The sequence below is a fragment of the Sapajus apella genome, unplaced genomic scaffold (genome assembly GCF_009761245.1).
Source record: "Sapajus apella isolate SASKATOON/1434 unplaced genomic scaffold, GSC_monkey_1.0 scaffold7, whole genome shotgun sequence".
Classification (NCBI taxonomy): Eukaryota; Metazoa; Chordata; class Mammalia; order Primates; family Cebidae; genus Sapajus; species Sapajus apella.
Genome location: NW_022436947.1, coordinates 6010638 through 6033314, shown reverse-complemented (window position 1 = coordinate 6033314; position 22677 = coordinate 6010638). Strand labels below are relative to the sequence as shown.

The window sequence follows — 22677 nt, the reverse complement described above, 5'->3', positions numbered from 1 at the left end:
AAGGACAAAAACTTGCCGGAGGCCCACCTTTAACTTTCATCCACCAATGGGAAGCCGGGACAGAGGCAGTAGCTCGGCCCACTCCTCAAAGCCAATCAGCAAATTGAAAAGAATGAGTCAATTTCTCTCCCCAGGGCGGTTCTTGATTGGTCACAGCGGGGTCCTGCTGATTCCGCAGAACCTAGGCAGCCTGCTAAGCTTATTTTTCAGTTTCTCTAACATCCTAGGGCTGGAGTGATGACCATCATCGTAAACATAATCTCACTTACCCAAGCACAGCTTTATTGTTTCGGATCATAGGACACAGAGCTTTCGCTGGGAGGGCCACCCGCTGATCTAGACCTTAGGAAGGGAATGTGCCTGGTGGCAGGGAGAAAATGCAACATTACTTCTGGAGAATTTTCCCCAGAGTGTACAAAATTAAGCCTTTCAGACTTCCCTGCTGGCAAAGATCGTTTGCCTCGGCACCCGGGGGGAACATAAAGGCTCTAGGCCAGCAGAGGGCATGAGCCTGTGAGAAGGACCCCAGATCTTTTGGGAAGTGTGGCTGCCTCCCTGGCAAATTCTAGATGCCAGTCTCATGCCCAGATGTCAGTGGTCTTTCATGCTAAAGTAGGTGCTCAAATGCTCCTCTCTGAGGCTCTTCAAAAAAGAAACGGAAGACCTTCTTTGGCTGGTACAAAAGGAGGAGGTGGGAGGGCAGGGAAGAAGTTGACAAGTTCAGGGACAAGGTCTTAGTGGCAGTTGGACTCTGGAATTTCTCCTGCTTACAGACTGGAAGAAGTTGTTAGCTTCTTTTCTCAGAGCGGACATGTGGATTTCGGGCAAGGAAGAAAAGCAAAAGCCCAAACATTCTCTAAGTAGTGGTTCTTGGCAACATTACCTTACCTTGATCTGGGAGACGCTGAGCAGAGTCAAAGGGTTCTAAAACCCATGTTGTCTTGAATTCACACAACACAGGAATGGCGTTCCCAGATCTGCAGCTATACTACTAGGAAATGATCCCCAGGCTAAAGTGACCCAAAAAACAAGTTCTTCTTGACTTTTAAGGCAGGTGCAACTGTGGATAGCCCGAGTCTCCTTTGAAATTATCTTGCCATCGTAGGATGGGCTAGGATGACTCAACTCTTCAAATGCATGTTAAAGACTGACTACTGTATTTGCTACATTCTGGCTTCAATTTTTTTTTTGGTTATGATTTTGAAACTCAGAATGAACAATACCACGTGTGTGATGTTTTGGTCGCAAACATTAAAGACACCGGATAATTATAAGCAGCTGTGGAAGTCAACATCCACTGTTAAACCCATGAACCACTTCAAATTCCTCAGTGAGATACTCGGAGATAACAAAGATTCCAGTGAGCAACTCATTCATGACATTTTTATTATACCATAGATGAATATTTGTTAAATAAAAATAGGTACAGCAAGTGATACAATAAGACCAGTAGTTCTCCTTCAGAACTCTACCCCTTTTTCAGAGGAAGGAAACAGGTTTCCAGAATACAATGCTCAAGGAATGTAAGCCAGATCCCACTTGTCTGAGGTATCTTAAGTAGTCAGACTCTTAAAAACAGAAAGCACAAAAATGGTGCCAAGAACTAGGGCAGGCAGGGGGAAGGGGCAAAGGGGAATTGTTCAGTGGGTATAGAGCTTCAGTTTTACAAGATGAGAAAGTCCCGGGGGTCTGTTGCATAACAACATGCCTGGAGTTAACACTGCTGTACTATATGCTTAAAAATGGTTAAGATGGGTCGGGCGCAGTGGCTCACGCCTGTAATCCCAGCACTTTGGGAGGCTGAGGTGAGCGGATCATGAGGTCAGGAGATCAAGATCATCCTGGCCAACATGGTGAAACCTGTCTCTATTAAAAATACAAAAGTTAGCTGGGCGTGGGCATGGTGGCACATGCCTATAGTCCCAGCTACTCGAGGCTGAGGCAGGAGAATCACTTGAACCCGGGAGGCAGAGGTTGCAGTGAGTCAAGATTGTGCCACTGCACTCCAGCCTGACGACAGAGTGACAGTCTGTCTCAAAAAAAAAAAAAAAAAAAGGTTAAGATGGCAAATTTTATGTGATGTGTTTTTTACCACAATAAAAAAAGTAAGATATTGAAATGGATTAAGAAAGTAAGGGGTATTGTACAAAGTCATTTAACAAGCATTTACTTTTAGGCCATTGACCTGCAGAAATACTTTTGACTGATTTCTTAGAGTCAAGGTCAGGTGACAGAGCAATGAAGGTTTCAGCAGTTAAATGTTTGTTGATGTCTCTTGAGTGACATTGGAGATAGCTGTGAGGATGCCAATGAAAGAGGAAACTTAGAAAGTTTTTAGATCCTGGGTCGGGAGCGGTGGCTCACACCTGTAATCCCAGCACTTTGGGAGGCCGAGACAGGCAGATCACTTGAGGTCAGGAGTTTGAGACCAGCCTGGCCAACATGGTGAAACCTTGTCTTTGCTAAAAATACAAAAAAAAAAAAAAAAAAAAAAAAAAAATTAGCAAGGCATGGTGACATGTGCCTGTGGTCCCAACTACTTGGGAGGCTGAGGTGGGAGAATCACTTGAACCCTGGAGGCAGAGGCTTCACTGCACTCTAGCCTGGGCAACAGAGCAAGACTGTCTAAAAAACAAACAAACAAACAAACAAACAGAAACAAAATGAAAAAACTCACAAAGTTTTAAAATCCTAAAATGTGTCAGCAGAAATGGTTTCATAAGTCTTGGGCAAGTTTCCACTACAAATATCACACTCCCATATTATTCTATTAGTAAATATAACCAAATGTGACCCTTTCATGACTGTGGTTGTGGAGGGTGTGGCACTAATGAGGCAAAACAGGAGACCCTGTTTGTCCAGTCTCTGTTTCTACTGTTCCTTGGGCAAAGAATAGTCTTTTTTGGCTGGTGGTGGTGAGCATAATATTTGACTCTGCATGTCAATGAAGTCATTGGCATAAAACTCCCTGTGAGTAAACAATTATCTGTATTCAGATTAAAATAGTTTTAAAGATTCTAGTTACTGAAAATGAAGTCTTCATTTGTCTTTAAAAAGGTCATGTCCTTCTTTTTTCTATTTTTTTCAGCTGTCAATTGCCGCAGAAATTCAGGCCCCAATTTGTGAATAAGTCTCATTAATTTTTTTGTTGCTGAATGAATGAAATACCATTGGTACCAATGGTCCTGGGAACCATCCCCCCATTCATGGATTTCTTACTACTGGGAGCAGCCATCTACCTAATAGCATGGTGGCCAGGGACTACAAGGGTGGGCCTTTCTGTCTGATGATTCTGAGTACAAGAAAGCTCTCAGATCCATTATCAAGGGAGTGGAGCCTCCTCAGGGCGGGTTACAAGACTGAGTGTCAGGGTATTGCACAGTGCCTAGGGACTGAGGTCATTGCTAATCCACTCCTGACTTGACATCTAGGAAAAGTAAACAGTGAAGGTAGGCTACCATGTGTATCTGCCTCTGGGCAATCCCAACGCTGTCTGTACACTGACCTTTGTTTTATTTAGATAGTGATACCCAGAGAAGACTGACAGACAGTGAGTGTTAGAGTGTGGGCCCACAGAGATCGAGCACAGTCGAGCAGAAGAGACTTGGAGATGCGTCTAAAAACAGATACAAAGATATTTGGAATTGGGCCCAAATATAGAGCAGCAGAGATACCAAGTGAAATAAATAGAAAGAGATAAGCAGAGTGACCGTGTCAGAGGGAACATGCACATTTAGAAAGAGGAAGATTGAACAAAAAAAGCATACATCAGAATCTGCATTTGGAGGAGGTAAAAGAGCGGTATGATGCGGGAATGAGAGGGACGGAGACTTACTAATCTGAGCCGGAGAATATTAGGATACAAAGCTGTGCTTTTCTCTGATGGTGAATACCTTCTTCCTGTATCCTGGTATTCTTCCAAAAAGATCATACGGCTAACACTGCTAGGCAAAGCTCATGTGCTCAAAGATTTTGAAGGAGTCCAGACCTCATCATTATCAAATGATGATTATTAAATACCCACTTCGGAATCAAATTTAGCCCATACATCACCCATTCAAAGATCTGACTTGAAGCTATAAGCTTCGGAGAAGCCAGAAGGATCTATGAGCTCATGAGAAATCCTTATTAGGACCCAGACACTTGACCCTAGCAGAGGCCTTCATCTATTAACTCTTATTTAACGCAGAATTATAACAAGCCTGGCTATCTTAGTTTTTAGGCAACAGCCAGCTAAGAAAGAACAGACTGTGAAGGACAAGTTATATTGGCAACAAGGAAAAATATGCTCTAATAGCCTGACAGTGAGGGAGGAAACAGAAAAACTCAGAGCTGGACACAGAATTAGCAGTCTGGGACCTCTCCGGGTCGGTACCAACAGTTGAGTAGACGTCTTACATCCAGGTGCGCTCCTTCTAGTATCTCACAGTTAAATGATTGTAAAAACTTCGTATATAGGAGTCTTAGAGATTATCTTATCCAACTCCTTCATTAGAATATTTAAATGATGACATGGCCAGGTGCAATGGCTCTCACCTGTAATCCCAGCATTTAGGGAGCTTGAGGCGGGTGGCTCACTTGAGGCCAGAAGTTTGAGAGCAGCCTGGCCAACATAGCAAAAAACCGTCTTTATTAAAAATACAAAAATTAGCTAGGTGTGGTGGCGTGTTGGAGGCCAAGGCAGGAGACTCACTTGAACCTGGGAGGTGGATGCTGCAGTGAGCTGAGATAGTGCTACTGCTCTCCAGCCAGGATGACAGAGCGAGACTCCATCTCAAAGAAAAAGAAGTTTAAATGATGATCGTATACCAACAAAAGCTTAAGGCGATTTGTATATATAGTTTAAACTGATATCAAGCCAATATCTCTAAAAGGAAAGTTTTGGCATTTGAAAGGGTAGAATTCTGTCACTTGAAAATCATTTTTATTTGGATCATTTAGTTCTCTGATGATGCTTAATTATTTTTGCATGAAGACAGACAGGAAGGGACGTTGATGCCATCTTGTTCATTGGGAGACTCTTTCTGCACTAGCTTGGTTTTTCTATTCAGAGACAAGGTCTGGCTGGGCTGGGCTGCGGGCCTCTGGTTTCTCTTCTGTGTTAAGCCAGCTTTCAAAAGAGAGGAGTTATTAAATTAAGATCACAAAATTACTGATTTTCTAACGGATTCTTCTTCAGCTTTTGGAAAAGTCAAGAAGTATATCCTTTGCAAATAATATATATATTTGGGCATAGCTCTAGTTTCTTTATATTTACTATAGAACCTCTGGAAAATTGTTTATTTCACCCAGCACCCTAGTCACTTAGCACTGAAGGAATCTGTCCCCCATCTTGCCCATCGTTCTGCCATGATGTCTCCTTTAGCTCAGTCCTCACTATTTTTTCTTTCTTTCTTTTTTTTTTTTTTTGAGACAGACTGTCATTCTGTTTCCCAGGCTGGAGTGTAGTGGCATGATCTCAGCTCACTGCAACCTCCACCTCCTGGGTTCAACTGATTCTCCCGCCTCAGTCTACCTAGTAGCTGTTATTACAGGTACATGCTACTATGTCTGGCTAATTTTTGTGATTTTAGTAGAGGCAGGGTTTCACTGTGTTGCCCAGGCTGATCTTGAACACCTGACCTCAAATAATCCTGCCGTCTTAGCCTCCCAAAGTGCTGGGATTACAGGCGTGAGCCGCCGTGCCCGGCCTGTCCTCACTCTGGAGTGTGTGTGGCCACTGCTCTGGGTTGAAGCATATCAGACTTCTGCCTGCCACAGGCAAACCATTCTGCCCGTGGAGGCATTTTGAATGACCACTCCAGCCCTTTCTTCCAGCCCAGTCACATGATGGCATGAATCAGATGTGTCTTCCAGGAAACTACAAGGAGAAAAGAGCATCGGGGTTACTCTGATTTCATCTCTGCTGCTCTGTGCCGGCGGTATGTGTTCTGTTGCTGGTCTCTGTAAATGGAGTAGAGAATGAAGACTTTCTGGATGACTGTGCTGGTCCCTGCTCCAAGGCCCTGGTGTGGGCCAGTCTCTCAGGGAGGCACTCCGGACTGTGAGGAGCGCATCAAGTCGTGCCTCAGGGCCTGAAAGAGGCTAATGAGGGACTGGGCCCAGATGTCCTTCTGATGGCCTTGGGACAGGGCTGTACGATAGGCTGTGTAGGCCAGGGTCAGCGCTGTCCTTTCAAAGTCTTCTTTCTTGAGGATGCCAGGGTGGCCAGAGAGGCTGGCGCTGAGGCGGCGGATGTCCGGGATGCTTTTGGGGATGACGTTGTTGCAGATGGTGTGGAAGTCCGAGGCCTTCCGCAAGGAGGCCAGCTCCTCGTCCTTGATAGAGATCTGCAGGTCAGGGCTGATCTCAAGTTCAGCCAGCAGGAACTGGTGAGAAATGCGGGATGTGCAGAGACGTGAAGTAAGGCACTGTTGACTCATTAACACGCACCTTCCCTCAGGGGGGCAGCTGCTAGAAGACCTCTGGAACCCATGAGACCTGAGTTTCGGTTCTGACTTTGCTGTGTAACCTTGGATGAATTACTTAACTTCTCTGATCCTCCCTTTCCTTCTCTGTGTAAATGATTAGTAACAACATCTACTTTACTTGGATATTGTGAGAGTAAATAAGACAAATAGGGACGAAGCTAATACAGTGCCTGGTTCAAAACCGGTGTTTAAGGGACTAATTATAGTTTTTAGTGTCCTGGATAAATTCCTTCCTCCCTTTCTTTCTCCCACCCAACAAAGATCATCTAAAGCATCAACTATTTCGGATAATTTTAAGGCGGAAGCTGGGAGACTCTGATTAGCTTGGTTTTTCTATTCAAAGACAAGGTGTGGCTGGACTGGGCTGTGGGCCCCTTCTTGTTTCCCTTCTGTGTTAAAGCAGCTTTCAAAAAAGAAGAGTTCAGACATAAAGGTCATAAAATTACTGATTTTCATTTTTTCTTTTATTTTTTTGAGATAGAGTCTCACTCTGTCGTCTAGGCTGGAGTGCAGTGGCACAATCTCTGCTTACTGCAACCTCTGCCTCCTGGGTTCAAGTAATTCTCCTGCCTCAACCTCCCAAGTAGCTGGGATTACAGGTGTGCACCACCACGCCTGGCTAATTTTTGTATTTTTAGTAGAGACAGGGTTTCACCATGTTGGCCAGGCTGGTCTTGAATTCCTGACCTCAGGTGATCCACTGGCCTCGGCCTTCCAAAGTGCTGTGATTACAGGTGTGGGAAGTAGAAAAGTTTCTCTTCAAAATTTACCTTCTTGTTAAAAAATAAATTTTCTAATAACTCTTTGCTAAGCCCTGTCCTATGTAGCTATTAGACATGCCATGCTTACAGGCACGTAGTATATTCTATGTCCTTGTACTTTACTGGAGATATCTGTGCTGGACGTGCTCACAGGCATGTCCCATCTCACAGCCTATGCCCCTTACCTGTTTTAAAAAGTTTTAAGTTATTAGCCAATCGTGTTTTAGTTTAGATTGTGAGGTCTGGCTCCAACCAATGGAGATGAGATGCAGCAGTAAGGACAACCCCAAATGTATAAGGAATAAATATGTCTGCTTTTCCTTTGTTCATTGTACTCTTGTGGCAAGATGGCTAGCAAGGGCACCCTTCCCTCAGTGCAGGAAGTAAATATTGCTTTGCTGAGAGATCCTTTTGTCTCAGTGCTAATTTTTCTTTGCTGCACCAAGATCTGTTTCCAACAACAGGCATGAGCCACCACACCTGGCCCTGCTGTCTAGAGAGCCCTAGTGCATGGAGTCAGAGGATGCCAAAGCTGAAGGGGAACCTTGGACAGCATAGTTGAATTCTCTCATTTAACAGTTGAGGAGAGTCAGGCCCAGAGAGAAACGGTGGCTTATGCAAGGTGGCGCAGTGGATGGGTGACAGTGCCAGGACTAAAGCTCAGATCTTGAGCTTGGGATCATAACACTGAACCAATCTGGGTGGCCTCAGAAAACTGACCCTGTTGTTTGGAGGAGGAGTGGGGTCTCAGTGATGCAGGGTGAGAGGTAGAGGAAGAGAGCCTACAGGGTGGTCCCTGGCTTCCAGAAACCCAGCTGGGCTGGCAGCTCAGCCAGACAGCATTGCTGTCACAGCATTCAGGGCCTTGGAGACATGGCTGCACCCAGACAATGGCTTGGCATTTCCTGAAGCGTCCTGCCTCCAGGCCTTTTCTTGGGAATATTGTCACACTCTGGTGCCTGGGTCCCAGGAATAATGCCTGCAGCCCAAACCTAATTTTTAGTTTAAACTGAACTGAACTCCTAATGCCATCATTCTCTGTTATAGGATGTGGGAAAGACAGAAGGTATGAGGAATATCTTTGAATAAGCAGGATTCTATAACCTCTACAAATTAGGCTATTCTCTACCATAGCAGCGGTCACTCATGATCAGGGGCTCAGGTCACTTCTCCTTTTCTAAAAACGATAGAGGAAGTGTAGTGCCTTTAGGGTAACTTGGATTGAGCACATTCTCCTCTGCCTACCTCGTAGAGCAGCTCCACCTCCTCCAGGGAGGTCTGCAGGACTGGGTTCAATGGCAGTGATGAGGACCTCTTTGGCCGGTGGGCAGCAGGGAAGAGCACGGCTGAAAGAAAGAAAACAGTGAGCTCCTGGCTGCTGTATGCACCCTGATCTTCTCCCTCTGATCCAGCTTGAGGGTAGACAAAGAATCTTAAAATTGGACTGACTTGAGTGTACAGTGGCTCACACCTGTAATCCCAGCACTTTGGGAGGCCGAGGTAGGTGGATCACCTGAGGTCAGGAGTTCGAGACTAGCCTGACCAACATGGCAAAACCCTGTCTCTACTAAAAATACAAAAAATTAGCTAGGCATAGTGGTGGGCACCTGTAGTCCCAGCTACTTAGGAGGCTGAGGCAGGAGAATCACTTGAACTTGGGTGGTGAAGGTTACAGTGAGCTGAGATTGAGCCATTGCACTCCAGCCTGGGCAACAGAGCGAGACTCTATCTCAGAACAGGCAAGCAAACAAAAAACAGGACTGGCTCGAAAGTGGTGGTGGTCATAGCGTGTGGAGAGAGGTGAGAGGTGACACACTCCCCTGGCATGTCCCGGAACACTCTCAAGCATGTCAGACCAGTGGCTTAAAAACTGGCTGCTCATCAGAACCATCTGAGAAAATGAGAAACGAAAAGAAAAAGAAAAAAAAAAAGCCATCTGAGAAAGTTTTACAAAATCTATATGCCTGGGGTTATGCATGCCTTAGGGAGTTTATATTAAACCAAAGAAATAAAGCAAAGCAGAAATGAGTGAACAAAAAAAAAGCCCCAAATTCAATAAGTGAGTTCCTGAAAACACTGTTCCCTCACAGCACTGCACCCATCTTAGCACTTTATCAGTATGAAGTGCTTGTTTATGTTGATTCACTGCCCTTTTAACCAGAAGATCGGGCTTCTGGCTACCCCAGCCATCTGAAATATAGGTGCCAAGAATCTGAACATAGGTGACAAGATAAAGGAAGAGAGCTTTACAAGACCTCGGCCCTTGGACCTAGGGCATCACTGTGGGGTCAAGCTCAGGGCTTCACTCAAGGGTTGGCAGATTTTTTTTTTTTTTTTTGGAGATGGAGTGTTGCTCTGTCACTCACTCTGGAGTGCAGTGGTGCGATCTCAGCTCACTGCAACCTCTGCTTCCTGGCTTCAAGTGATTCTCCTGCCTCAGCCTCCTGAGTAGCTGGGATTACAGGCATGCGCCACCACGCCTGGCTAATTTTTTATTTGTAGTAGAGACAGGGTTTCACTGTATTGGCTAGGCTGGTCTCGAACTCCTGAACTCAGGTGATCTGCCTGCTTGGCCGCCCAGAGTACAGGGATTTCAGGCATGAGCCACCACGCCTGGCCAGGACTGGCTGATGTAGAAATGCATTTCATATAAAGTCAGTGACTTGACAGTGCTGTTCCCAGTGGTTGCAGGTAGAAGTGGTAGCTAGAGGAAGACGAATGGCTACTAGACGTACACAGGACAGCAAGAATGAGGTACTTCCTGGGGACAAGTGAGGCAGAAGACAGAACATCAGAGGGTATAGGAATGATCATTATAAATTGCAGTTCTCCAGGACCACGCCAGGCTAGGAGCAAATAGCCCCGATCGCTTCCACAGCCCCTCTGGGGAGGAGGCACTGTGCAGAAATGATCGGCAAGCCCTTTGCCAGCTGATAGTAAAAGGTGCAGCTTCCTTAAGACACTTGATTGTCATCTACCAGAAAACTGGGGAAATAACTGTAAAAGTTGGAGACTACAAGGTGTCGGCAACCCCTGAAGTTGTGCAAGCATATTTTGCTTAATCATAAATGAGCTCTGCTAGTTGATAATGGTGCCCTTGAGCCACTGAGAAAAGGTCAAATTATATTCAGTGTACTCAGTTAAAGAAGGAAGGCTGGGTGTAGTGGTTCATGCCTGTAATCCCAGCACTTTGGGAGGCTGAGGTGGGTGGATCACATGAGGCCATGAGTTTGAGACCAGCCTGGTGAACATGGTGAAACTGCATCTTTACTAAAAATACAAAAATTAGCTGGGCATGGTGGTGTGTGCCTGTAATCCCAGCTACTTGGGAGGCTGAGGTAGGAGAAGTGATTGAACCTGGGAGGTGGAGCTTGCAGTGAGCCCAGATTGTGGTACTGCACTCCAGCCTGGGCAACAGAGCGAGACTCCATCTCAAAAAAAAAAAAAAAAAAAAAAAGGCAGGGAAGAATGGAAAGCATTTTAGAAGGATTTCCATCACAAGTGATTTTAAAAAAGGAAACATCTTTAACTTAAAGGAATTTGTCAAGGCATGGTGGCTCACGCCTGTAATCCCAGGACTTTGGGAGGTGGAGGCAGGTGGATCACGAGGTCAAGAGATCGAGACCATCCTGGCCAACATGGTGCAACTCTGTCTTTACTGAAAATACAGAAATTATCTGGGCGTGGTGGCACACACCTGTAGTCCCAGCTACTTGGGAGGCTGAGGCAGGAGAATTACTTGAACCTGGTAGGTAGAGGTTGCAGTGAGCCAAGATGGTGCCAGTGCCCTACAGTCTCGTGACAGAGTAAGACTCTGTCTCAAAAAAAAAAAAAAAAAAAAAAAAAAAAAAAGGAACTTTCCTGAAAAGCTCACTGACCTCACTGGTAAGGATCTGCCTTGTCCCAGAAAAGCCTGGTGGATGTATTATAGTATTGCTGTAAATTGCTTTCTCAGTAAATCATTTATGATCAATACCACAAGCTCTTCAAGGGCTGGCATAGCTATGATGGTTTTATATTTCTGTACCCCTGGCAGGCTTCTGGGTATGCACCAGACATAGCTGTTGATGACCAAATCCCTGCACTAAAGTTCGCCTCGACCAGCTCTGCTTTGCCAGGCCATGCCCGGGGAAGGAGCTATGAACTCCATGGCAGTATTCCCTAGCCCAGCATTTCAGCAGTTTATACGCTTTGCCAGAAAAGAGCCAGTTTCCCACAGAATCATAGATTTTAGGGCTTGAGGAAGCCTTTGCCTCTGCTTATCCATTGGCAGTGCTGGTAGTTTCAGGTGGAACTCGGGAGAGCGAGGTGTCTGTGACTCCACTAGTTAACACTGTTAGAGTCACCAGAACGGTTTCTTTCTCCTGGCTCCAGAGTTCTGATTTAGTTGAACCAGAGTGCACTGAAGACATTACAATTTCGTAAAGCTTCCTAAGTGCTTCTAATGACAGCCAACGTTGAGAACCACTGTCCAGTCAGAGTGAGTCTGACCTGAAATTGCATGGAAGATGCTAACCCTAGGCTGTGTGGCAGCTCTTTGGTTAGACCAGTGGCTCCCAGCCTTGACTAGACATTCGATTCACCTGGGTACTTTTAAAAACCCAAATGCCCAAGGCCACACTCCAGGCCAATTTATGGGCATCTCTGGGAGTGAAATGTAGGCACTGGGACTTTTTCCAGCTCCCAGTCTCCAGTGGGTCACCAGATCTGTGTTATCCACATCGTAGGCAGGCCAATGGTATCTTTCTACCATAAAACAATTCAGAGCGTTTGCCTATCTTTTGGGGCCTTACAGGGTCATCTGAAGAGACCAAGGTCATCATGTTCTTGGAGGTTAAGAAGTGCAGGCACAAAGAGGGCACAGACTTTGTCTCTGCTTTCTCCTTGGCATGAGATGAGTTGGACCAGGATCGAGGTGTGGCCTGTTTCTTTCTTTGTGCTCTTCTTTATTCCAACCAGGAAGAAAGCAGGTAGAGTAAACTCCCTTCTCAGGATAGGAGCTAAGAGGGACTTTACATCTTTAATTCTGCTAGATTTTATCTTTTATTGCCAAACTAAAGGTATTGTTCCCTTAAAAACACATACACACACACAGACACACACGGACACACACACACACACACAGACACACACGGACACACATACACACACACACACACACACACACACACACACACCCTCACTCCCAGCAGATGAAGGAGGTAGGGAGGGATTGTCAGGGCGTGGAGCGCTTTCTGCTTGCTGTAATCACAGCCAGCCTGTGGCTGCCTGCCTGGAAGTTATTCATGATCTGAGACCTGGACTTTCTTCACTCAGTTATTGTCCTGTGAACAGCAACGTGCCTTGAACATGCTCACCCCAGGTGGACCCCTCCTAGTTCTCAGAGAGCCAAGAAGAAAATACTTCCTGATTTAAAGCTGGCTTGATAATGGAAACGTCATTTCCAGTAGCTTTTGGTCTCCTACTGAACAATAACATAATTTGGAGGAGACTTAGAAATAGCTTCAGCCTTCAGACAAGGAGGATGGCTATTGCTTTAGAATGTATGTGTGAGTCAGGCCTGGTGGCTTACATTTGTAATCCCAGAACTTTGGGAGGGTGAGTGGGTGGATCACTTGAACCCAGGAGTTTGAGACCAGCCTGGGCAACATAGTGAGAACTGTTTCTACTAAAAATAAAGGAAATTAGCTGGGCATGGTGGCACATGCTTGTGGCCCCAGCTACTTGGGAGGCTGAGGCAGGAGGATTAATTGGGTCTGGGAGTTCAAGGCTGCAGTGAGCTGTGATCAGCCACTGTACTCTTTGAGACCAGACTGGGCAACAGAGTGAGACCCTATCTCAAAAGAAAAAAAAAAGCCAAGCAAAAGAAGAAAGCATTTCTAATGAATGTAACTGAGAAGGATCAATATCTAGAAGGTAAAAAAAGAGGTCTTACCAATTCATTTAAAAAGTAAAAACTTAAGATATATGTGTGGGAAGCACAGGAATCTTAAAGATGGGTCTCTCTTCCTCCCTTCCTCACCCCCACCCTTGTACTGGTCCACCAGCCCTGGCAGAGCTGCCCTTCACATTTCTGTGGCTGCTTTGACTTTGTGCATCAGGCAGGGGTAGGGACAGTTCTGCCCCTTAGGCTGCTGAAGGGTAGTCAGCTCTAGGGCAGACACCTCAGTGGCTCAGATCTGACTCCCTGTGGGAGGCAAGACCTAGAGAGAATAAACTTATCTCCACTGAAGAGGCTGGAGGTGAGGTGGGTGAGAAATAGCTCTATCTGATCCATGTCAAAACACAGAGGTAAAATTTCCCAATGTACGGTCACTCCAAGATGTTCTTGTCCATAATGACGAAGGCTGGACCCTGCTAGAAATGCTGATGGCTGAAACGAGGGCTGGCAAACTCCAAGATGTGTATGTGCAAAGCTGGAAACCAGACTCACCTCTACATTTTAGAAAATCCTGTTTCCCCAGGAAGCCTTTCCTGCGACCCCCACCGTACCCTGTGGTTTCCTTTCTCTGTCTCCTGATGATTTCCGCATCCAGGCTTCACGTCCTGCAGCTTGCTGCCCACCACCCTGAAGAGTTTCATCAGGGCTGCCAGGCCCTGGGAGGGCACGAATGGGCTGCGTGCAGCCTCTGCTTCACCTCTGTGTGTACGTAATGCAGAGCTCTGGGTGCGGTCTCAGGATATATTTTGGAATATTTAAAAAAAAACATAAACTAGGTAGTAAAAAAACCAAAACAACAGACTTGGAGAATTTTCAGGGCTTTGCTGGGTTTTTCTCCCTTTCCCTTCTGTCCTGTCTTTCAAACTTACGGAAGTCGCTTTAAGCTCAGCTCCCTGCTCCCTGTGAGCTGTGAGTAAAGTGCTCCGGGCAGCGCAGCCTTTGCCAGGCTGGTGGGAGGCAGGCCTGAGTGCTCCTCCCTGGATGCCCATTAGCAACGGCACCTCCTCTGAGAGCAGGATGCGGAGAGCAGACTGGCAGGAGGACCCCATGCCTCCCGGGTGCTGCCTGAGCACTGAACCTCAGACAAGAAGGCTGCTGAGATGTGTTTGTCAGAAGCACGGACTTTGTGCATCTTTTGCTTGTGTAAAATTGAGCCCATCTGTTTACTTTCTTCTCGATTCCATGCTCCCCGCCCAGCCCACTGTCCAGGATGTAAATTTCTTCAGGATGTGAATATGTCCACGAGGGCTATTCGCTGTGTCTGTCCCAGGGACCCTGAGACTCAATGGTCTGCTTGCATGGAAGTCGGCCGCACAGGCTGGCAGCGGGGTGGGGAAACCAAGGGCAGCTCAGCTCCTCCTCGGCTCCCTGGACCAATGAGCATCTAGGATACACGGCACCGACCAGCATAGAACAAGTGACTCACTTGCTAAAGGTCATGCCACGTGGACTAAGTTAGTCCAGGAACTGGATCCAGAGTTCATGATTCATGTGTTAAAGCGTGTTCTGTCCGCGTCTTCTGCTGAGAGATACCTCTCGACCTCAGACTAAAGCTTTTTTTTTTGAGTCGGAGTTTCGCTCTTGTTACCCAGGCTGGAGTGCAATGGCGCAATCTCGGCTCACCGCAACCTCCGCCTCCTGGGTTCAGGCAATTCTACTGCCTCAGCCTCCTGAGTAGCTGGGATTACAGGCACGCGCCGCGATGCCCAGCTAATTTTTTGTATTTTTAGTAGAGACGGGGTTTCACCATGTTGACCAGGATGGTCTCGATCTCTTGACCTCGTGATCCACCCGCCTCGGCCTCCCAAAGTGCTGGGATTACAGGCGTGAGCCACCGCGCCCGGCCCAGACTAAAGCTTTTAACATGTTGGGCTCAGATACAATAATGTCATAGCTATGGCGTTCATTGTGCACATGGTGCTGTCCATAAGTACCTTGTGAGGTAAATAGTAACTTTCCATTTTATAGATTAAGAAACTCAGAGGTTAAGAAAATTGTCCTAGGCCATCCAATTTATTTGAGGTAGGGCTGAGATTAAAATCCACATCTCTGGCAAGGTGTGGTGGCTCACGCCTGTAATCCCAGCACTTTGGGAGCCCGAGGCGGGTGAATCACAAGGTCAAGAGATCGAGACCATCCTGGACAACATGGTGAAACCCCACCTCTATTGAACATTCAAAAATTAGCTGGGCGTAGTGGCGGGCACCTATAATTCCAGCTACTCAGGAGGCTGAGGCAGGAGAATCGCTTGAACATGGAAGGGAGAGGTTGCAGTGAGCCGAGATCATGGCACTGCATTCCTGGGTGACAGAGCGAGACTCTGCCTCAAAAAAAAGAAAATCCAGATCTCCAAGGTTCCAAAACCCAATCTCACTAATAAGGCGAAAAGTACTATCTTTTTGTAGGTACCTTTGGCCAGAGACTGGACATTCTTCAGTTCTGAATAACTACAGAAAGGATAAATGGTAGTTATGAATGAATGCATGCATTTGATATAAAAATGTATATATATATATTTTTTGAGACTGAGTCTTGCTCTTGTTACCCAGGCTGGAGTGCAATGCCATGATCTCGGCTCACTGCAACCTCCATCTCCTGGTTCAAGCGATTCTCCTGCCTCAGCCTCCTGAGTAGCTGGGATTACAGGTGCCTGCCACCCCACCTGGCTAATTTTTGTATTTTTAGTAGACATGGGGTTTCTCCATTTTGGCCAGGCTGGTATCGAACTCCTGACCTCGTGATCTGCCCGCCTTGGCCTCCCAAAGTGCTGGGATTACAGGTGTGAGCCACAGTGCTTGGCTAAAACATATTCTTAAATGGATCACACATATTTTTTAAAACTCTGACTTGACTTATAATAATGTGACATGCAAGGTCAAAGGACTACTTTTAGGATCACTCTCCTGCATTGATTATCCTTTTAGCCCTCCTTGTTCCTTTTTTTTTTTGTTGGAGACAAGAGTCTTGCTCTGTTGCTCACACTGGAGTGCAGTGGTGCAATCTCGGCTCGCAGGTGCAAGCAATTCTTGTGCCTCAGCCTCCTGAGTAGCTGAGACTACAGGTGCATGCCACCATGCCCAGCTAATTTTGTATTTTTTTTTTTCAGTAGAGATGGGGTTGTTCACCATGTTGGCCAGGCTGATCTCAAACTCCTGACCTTAAGTGATCTGCCTGCCTCAGCCTCCCGAAGTGCTGGGATTACAGGTGTGAGCCACCACGCCTGGCCCCTTATTGTTCCTTTGCAATCGCTTGGCAAAAACACAATCCAGGCTCTACCTTTTTCACACCCACACCCGTGCACCTGAATGTGGCTGGAGAAAAATGCTCTTTGTGGTGACTATATTTAAAATTACAACCCTCCGTGTTCACTAGCCTCTGTCCCTACTTTATTATCATCCAACAAGTCACCTATTTTAAAATATAAATACATTTGCTGCCTGTTTCCCCTCACTAGGGGGTATGGGATTTTGTCTGTTTGGTTCACTGTTATATTCCCAGTGCCCAGCATCATGCCCCTTCCTGCTTGTCAAATGAATAAATAATCCCATAGGAACACATCGCCTGCCCTCATCACTAAGCTCTATTTTCAAAATCCTTCTTTTTCTTTTTTTTTTTTTGAGACAGAGTGTCCATATGTCACCCAGGCTGGAGTGCAGTGGCACGATCTCAGCTCACTGTAACCTCTGCCTCCCGGGTTTAAGCGATCCCCCTGCCTCAGCCTCCTGAGTAGCTGGGATTACAGGCACTTGCCACCACGACCGGCTAATTTTTGTATTTTTAGTAGAGACAGGATTTCACCATGTTGGTAAAGCTGGTCTCGATCTCCTGATCTCATGATCCACCCACCTTAGCCTCGCAAAGTCCTGGGATTACAGGTGTGAGCCACTGCACCCGGCCCCAAATCCTTCTTTCTCTAATAGGGTGAATCTGGAGTTTATTTGCAGTTTTTAGTCTTGGCTAATGATCAGAAAGTACATGTTGACTTCGGTCTCCACCACACCCTGTCCTTATCCCTGAGGAGTCCCTGTTTGGTCCTGAAATAAGCTATTTTTAAAATTTATCTCAGTGAAGGATGTCCCCTACCTCCCCACATCTTAGCCCTTCAAAGCTTTCTTGCCTAGACAAACAGCCAGATGCACTCCAGTGGAGTAGCCTGCCTTTGTTTGGGAGTCTGACCTTCTCTTTGACTTTTTGTAATCTGGGTTAAAAGTCTCTTTCATCTTCTTTCCTCCCATCACTCCAGTATGTTCAGTAGCCCAGTATTCAGGCTAACCACGCTTTCCACAGAACTGTGTGTAGAATTTGTGGCAAAGAACTGGCTGGAAAGGATTCAAGCTGTAGAGCATCTCAACCCAAACTACAACTGTATTTTTAATGAATCAGTTGAAGCAACTTGATGGAAAGGACAGTGGGTGTGGAAAGGAAAGACTCTCATTTGTAAAAGATCTTTTGCCAGAGCTGACTGATGTCATCTACTTTTTGGCTCCTGGGCCAGCCCTCTGGAAACACACTACTATTCTGAGAGAGACAGGGTCTTGGCCCTATGCGTGGGGGGTCCTCTGGGAGAGCTCCTGAAAGAGCTCTGGCAGCCAGCTCCTCTTGCTGGAAAGCTCCACCATGCAGGGGGAGCCTGGAGCTGCCAGGAGCAGGTGAGTGGCGCATGGTGGGTGGACAAATACGGAGAGCAGATGAATGAGGATGGGACACTCTGACGGCTGATGGACCTGGGGGATCAAACCCAACCCTGCCCTTGCAGCTGGGGGAACTGGGGCACTTCGTTTCTTGCCTCACCCTCCAGTTTTCTTACCTGTAAATGGTCAGGATGGCACCTGCCTCATGGAGTTACTGTGGAGTGAGGAGATGGCTCTGTATGGGACACTCAGGCAGTGAATACTTAAGACAATTTTCTTTTTGAACACAGGATCTTGCTCTGTTATCCAGGCTGGAGTGTGATGGTGCAATAAAAGCTCTCTGTGTCCTTCACCTGCTGGGCCGAAGTGATCTTACCACCTTAACCTTCTGAGTGGCTAGGACTACAGGCATATGCTACTATGCTCTGCTAATTTTTTTTTAACTTTAATTTTTTTAAGAGATGAGGTCTCACTATGTCTCCAGGCTGGTCTCGAACTCCTGTCCTCTCAGTCCCCTGAGTCACTGGAATTTACAAGCATGCACCACCATGCCCGGCAGTCAGTGAGTACTTACTAAGTACCGACCACAGGCCCTTCCCTCGTGGAACATTCTTGACTGAGGACACACACAAGCCTAAAATGGACACCTGAAAATCACGTAAGTTCCACCAAAAAATGGAAGGGCTGCTCTATTAAACTACCTAAAAAATAATTTGCATGTATTCAACAAAAGCATAGATATCCATATTCATTAATAGATGCAAGATATTCATATTCATTAATAGATGCATATTTCTTTTTCAAGTCTGGCTAGTGCTCCCCATTTCAGTGGTGCCCTGGCAGGACCTGGTATGCACTAGGATGTGAGCCACCTGTCTCTGTGTGTGTGTGTGTTTAGATGTGGCTTTCCTGGCTTGGCCACAGGTGAGTCATTTGGTCTTAATCAAGCTGGTGGGGCTGGAACGGGTGCTCCTGGATCCTGGCATGGAAAGCTGCCTCCCAGGGTGGAATCCTAGAGAGCGCTTAGAGCAAGGCTGGGAGGATGGTAGGAAAAAGGCTGTCCTGACAGCAAGGTGTATGTTGCCTGTGGGTTTACGTCTACATTCCTACGTATTGGAGCAGGAAGGAGGGGTGGTGAAGGGCTTGGGGGCCAAAGTGCAGGGGGTAGAAGAGGAAAATCCCCGGAAGAGATTGCCCTCAGAGTGTTTCCAAAGGGAATACTTTGAATTGGGGCTGGAGTCAGGGTGGGGTAAGGATGAAGGTGAAATGAATAATGTATCTGGAAAAACTGTTATTCATTTGGGTGTAACTCCTATTCTGTCTTTAAAAAAAAAGATGGCAAGAATTGTGTGTTTCTTTTATAATTAGAAAAAAATGTTAAAAACAAAAAAAAATCCGCTACGTGGAAGACATTTGATGATGGTTGGAGGGCCTCCATATCATTTGTTGACTCTGAGCACTGACTTGAGCCATTAATCTAGCACTTCACATCCGCTGCCTTATTGTGGCCTCAAGATAGGCTGGCTTTGAGTCTGTGGATCGTGACCTCACTGGGGGCCGACCTTTCCCAATGCAGAAGAACGTAGGCCAGAGGACTTGCTCCCAGAATATTGCTGTAGATTCCCCTGTTAAGAGCCTCAAACTTCCTTTAGTGAAAAATTTTTATTTTTCAAAAACTAGTAGGTTATAGCTAATGTTTATATTGTACTTTGACATTTACAAAACATTTTCATCTATATTTTTGAATATGACCCTCATAGTAACATTATGAGGGTAAATTTTATTGATGTGATGGATGTTAATGTCACCTGTTAGTGAACTAAAGCTCAGAGGGGTTAAGAGACTTGTCTGAGATCACACTGCCAAACAGAGATGGAACTTAAATCAGGTCTCTTGCAGAGTAGCTCATGATGTGGTTCTCATGTTTACAAGCCATATTGCAAGTCAGATAATTCCTTCTGGCTTTCTAACACCCTGTGCATTAGGAAGAGTGGACATTATTATCACGTGTAACAGGCAAATCCTCAGTGTGATAAAGAGGGGAGGGGCAGAACCCAACTCTAAGATCTCTTTGCTCTTTATTTCCAAGTACTGCCCCAAAGTTTATGCACATCGTGAAGAGGGAGGTGTGACAACAGGGTGACTATAGTCAATAATAATTTAATTGTATGTTTAAAAATAACTGAAAGAGGACTGGGCGTGGTGGCTCACGCCTGTAATCCCAGCACTTTGGGAGGCTGAGGTGAGTGGATCATTTGTGGTTAGGAGTTCGAGACCAGTCTGGCCAATATGGTGAAACCTCATCTCTACTAAAAATACAAAAATTAGCCAGGCGTGGTGGTGCATGCCTGTAATTCCAGCTACTTGAGAGGCTGAGGCATGAGAATGGCTTGAACCTGGGAGGCAGAGGTTGCAATGAGCCAAGATTGCACCACTGCACTCCAGCTTGGGCAACAGAGTGAGACTCCATCTCAACAAATAAATAAAATAGAACATAAAAATAACTAAAAGAGTATAATTGGATTGTTTGTAACACAGAAGCTAAATGCTTGTGGTGATGGATACCCCATCTCCCATGATGAGATTATTATGCATTGTGTGCCTGTATCGAAACATCTCATGGGCCCCAGAAATATGTACACCTACTATGTACCCACAGAAATTAAAAATTTAAAAAAAGAAAAGGGAGGGGTATACATGTGTGTATGTGCACATGTATGCAAATGTTATAAGAAAAATGGAGAATGCTGTATTATTTGTTTCTGGGCAATGATCACTTCACAGCCCAGATCAAAAGACTTTATATCACTGTTAGAGATATAAGTCCCTATTATCAGGCTTAACCTGATATTAGGTTAACTATGAGGAAGTAAAACCCAAAATAATTACAGTGGCTTTCACCTCCCTCCCATTCCAGATCCTTCTCTTGTGCTGCTCTATCCCCACTCCTGGCACTCCTTCCTTCCCCGACACTGTTGTTGAGAAGCAAGCAGGGGGCACGTCCATGCCACCATGCCAGTTGTCTTCCAATTTTGCATCTCTGGAAACACCGACTGGCCTGACTTGAAGAAGCCCCTTCTTGCAGTTCTTTCTAGGACAGTGAACTCAGTTGACTTTAGAGAGTGGAAAGATTTCCATTCATATTGGTGAAGAGTGGGCAGTGCTGTGGGTCCCTCCTTTCCTAACAGTGATAAACTCTGGTCTGAAGTGCTCCCGGTGTCTACCAAGAAGAGCCAGTCCCAGGGAAATGGAGAAAAGATGCCATCCAGCTCTGAGAGGAACTACATCATGAAGGGAGGGAAGTCAGTAATGAGAGAACAGCCTTTGCTGAGCCCCCTTCCTTTGTGAGGGGGTGATGGGGCTGGTGGGAGCAGCGGAGCATGCACATAGAGGGAAAAGGGTTGCTCTCCTCACCTGCCCACCTCTACCTGGCTGCAGAGATGCGTCCCTTCCCGGTGAGGAGGCAATGTCCTACAGAGCCTCTACTCTGGTTCCCCCAGGGAGCAGGCCTTTGGCATCCCAGCCCCCATCACCCCATCATTTTAGCAGCAGACCTCGGCACCTGCTCTTCAGATGATCTGGCCCAACTGCTGCAGGTAGTGGGGGCACTCGAAGAAATGAGTTATACTTTCTATGAAGCAGAAATGCGTTCTCTCTGGGATGCCAGAAAGGGGTGCTCGCTGGGTTCTCCGCCTCGACCTAGTTCCCTCAGGGTCTTTGAATTTTTCCAGTGTCGTTTTCCCATCACCCTCTAAGAAGTGGGATCACGTCAAGAAACATTAAGCAATTGACAGATTAGATAAAGGAAGAGTGCAGGGCTCCTAATGTCCTTCTCTCCAAATTTTGAATTGCATTTAAGAAAAAATAATGAGCATCAAACAAACAAATGAATAAAAAGCAACTCACCCCTGCTCCACCTGTGGCACACAGAAGCCTGAGCATTGTAATACAACAGCAGAAGCAGCAATGTCTTCCAATGCATCTTGTCCTTCAAAAGATGAAAAAATTGATTCTCAAGCCCAATGGAACCCCAGTAGCTGCAGGTATGCCCGTGCCGTTCTTCCCAGTGAGATGATGAAGTGCTTCTCTCCCTTCCTTTTGCAGATGTGCAGGAATGCCTACTTTGCCTCAGTAGGCTGCAGGCTGAAGGTTGCGTCCTGGGTGGGACAGGAGTCGGTACCTCTCTTCATTTGACTCTCTCTGGGATTGGGGGACTGGGCTTCCACAGAGAGAGACTGTTTTTGAGCACATCTGGAGTGACTCACAGGGCATGTGATCTCCTTGGCAGTGGGGTGGATAAATATAATTTCTGTACTTGAGTTCCATGTGTTGGATGCACCCACTGGAATTTTTCTTTAACAAACAGACCCGCGGAACTTGTTAGAGGGCCCGGCGAAGAGTTGGCTGCTCTCCCTGTCCACACATACGATACCAGAGCCAGGGGCAAGGGCTGGAGACAGAATTGGGAGCCTGCCTGGCAGTCACCAGGGCTGGTTGAGCCTAAGGTTGCCTTCAGGACAGCAAAATCACTGTGGTGCCTGGGCTGAATGTCACTGTTGCCTGGCCCTGGGGCTTGACTAGGATATTGGCACCTAGAGCCTGTGTGTGGTCTTGCCCAGGTCCTGGGTAAGTGGGAAGTTGGCAGGTTGTGACTGAGCTGAAGTGGAGAGGTGACATGGTACATTGGTGTTGTCCATGTGAATTTTGTGCATAGGTAATGATCCAGGAGCCCACAGGGGACCCCCAACTCACATCCGTGATGCTCCCATTTCTGGGCTGTGCCTAGACCTGGGAACAAACCACTTTGATTTTCCCAAGCAACAAGGGAGTGTTTTTCCATAATCATTGTAATATACTGTCATCGACACCTAATT

General features: G+C 46.3%; 1 protein-coding gene across 1 annotated transcript; it reads right to left on the bottom strand.

Annotated features, from left to right (window-relative positions):
• Window positions 1–5600: 5600 nt before the first annotated feature.
• Window positions 5601–22059, bottom strand: FAM180A (family with sequence similarity 180 member A). Its single transcript, XM_032275901.1, has 3 exons — window positions 21710–22059; window positions 8477–8577; window positions 5601–6368 (listed from the first exon to the last, which is right to left on the bottom strand). Exons 1-3 carry the CDS (start codon window positions 21783–21785, stop codon window positions 6024–6026), a joined length of 522 nt encoding a protein of 173 aa, XP_032131792.1. The 5' UTR covers window positions 21786–22059; the 3' UTR covers window positions 5601–6023.
• Window positions 22060–22677: the final 618 nt, after the last annotated feature.

Coding starts and splice junctions, on each gene's coding strand:
- FAM180A (XM_032275901.1), bottom strand. CDS start 21,785: ATGCATTGGAAGACATTGCTGCTTCTGCTGTTGTATTACAATGCTCAG. Junction 8,578..21,709: donor GTGCCACAGGTGGAGCAGGG/GTGAGTTGCTTT, acceptor TCTTTCTTTCAG/CCGTGCTCTTCCCTGCTGCC. Junction 6,369..8,476: donor AGGTGGAGCTGCTCTACGAG/GTAGGCAGAGGA, acceptor ATTTCTCACCAG/TTCCTGCTGGCTGAACTTGA.